Source organism: Pygoscelis adeliae, unplaced genomic scaffold (assembly GCF_000699105.1).
Source record: "Pygoscelis adeliae isolate BGI_AS28 unplaced genomic scaffold, ASM69910v1 Scaffold1382, whole genome shotgun sequence".
In the NCBI taxonomy this organism is placed as follows: Eukaryota; Metazoa; Chordata; class Aves; order Sphenisciformes; family Spheniscidae; genus Pygoscelis; species Pygoscelis adeliae.
The window spans coordinates 261-1,307 of record NW_008824257.1 but is presented as its reverse complement, the minus strand read 5'-3'; the positions used below and the strand labels follow the sequence as shown (position 1 = coordinate 1,307).

Genomic DNA, 1,047 nt, shown 5'->3' with positions numbered 1-1,047 from the left:
CAGCCGGTACCGCACGCGCGCGTTCTGCCCCCAGTCCGCGTCCGCCGCCCGCACCGTCAGCACCAGCGCGCCCGCCGCGTTGTTCTCGGGCAGACGGGCGCTGTAGCGCGCCTCCGCGAACACCGGCGCGTTGTCGTTCACGTCCAGCACCCGCAGCGCCAGCACCGCGCTGCTCCGCAGCGCCGGCGACCCGCCGTCCGCCGCCCGCACCGTCACGTTGTACTCCGCCACCTCCTCCCGGTCCAGCTCCTCGGCAGTCACTACGCTGTAGTAATTAGCAAACGACCTCTCCAGCCGGAACGGGACGCTCTCGGCGATGCTGCACTGCACCTCGCCGTTCGCCCCCGAGTCCCTGTCTTGGACGCTGAAAATTGCGATGACTGTCCCCAGCGGTGTATCTTCTGGGACCGGACTGAACACAGACATAATGACAATCTCGGGGACGTGGTTGTTCACATCAGCGACCTTGATCAAAACCTTGCTGTGGGACGAAAGTCCACCCGCGTCCCGGGCTTGCACATCCAATTCGTAAAACTCCTGTTCCTCGAAATTCAGCTTCTCTGTTATCTCAATTTCTCCACTTCCTGGATCCAGCTTAAAAGTCTTGTCGAACTTCTCCGGGATTTTAAAGAACGAGTACTTCACCTCGGCGTTTGGCCCCTCGTCTCTGTCAGTCGCTGTCACCTGCAACACCCGACTTCCCACGGCCACGTCTTCTCTCACGGTCACCTTATAAACGGGCTGAGTAAATTCCGGAGCATTGTCATTTCCATCTAACACAATGATCTGGATTGTTGTCGATCCCGATTTCACAGGACTCCCGCTGTCTGTGGCTGTCAGGATCAACTTGTGAGCAGCCTGCTGCTCTCGATCCAAGGATTTCACCAATATTAATTCCGGATATTTCACACCGTCATCTCCGTTTTTCACGTCCAAGGAGAAATAGTTGCTCTCGCTGCACTCGTAATTCTGTAAAGAGTTCACTCCTATGTCAGGATCTTGAGCTTTCTCCAAGGGGAAACGCGTGCCTGGTGCAGTATACTCGCT

At 57.1% G+C, this 1,047-nt stretch overlaps 1 protein-coding gene across 1 annotated transcript in view; it reads right to left on the bottom strand.

Annotated features, from left to right (window-relative positions):
* LOC103926429 (protocadherin gamma-B2-like) overlaps nt 1-1,045 on the bottom strand; it is a gene marked incomplete at both ends in the record, with an annotated part of 10,130 nt that extends 9,085 nt beyond the window's left edge. The window contains one exon of the mRNA XM_009335291.1: nt 5-1,045. Within this exon, the coding sequence (XP_009333566.1) occupies nt 5-1,045 (1,041 nt within the window). The remainder of the gene's footprint in view (nt 1-4) is intronic.
* Between the last annotated feature and the right edge of the window lie 2 nt (nt 1,046-1,047).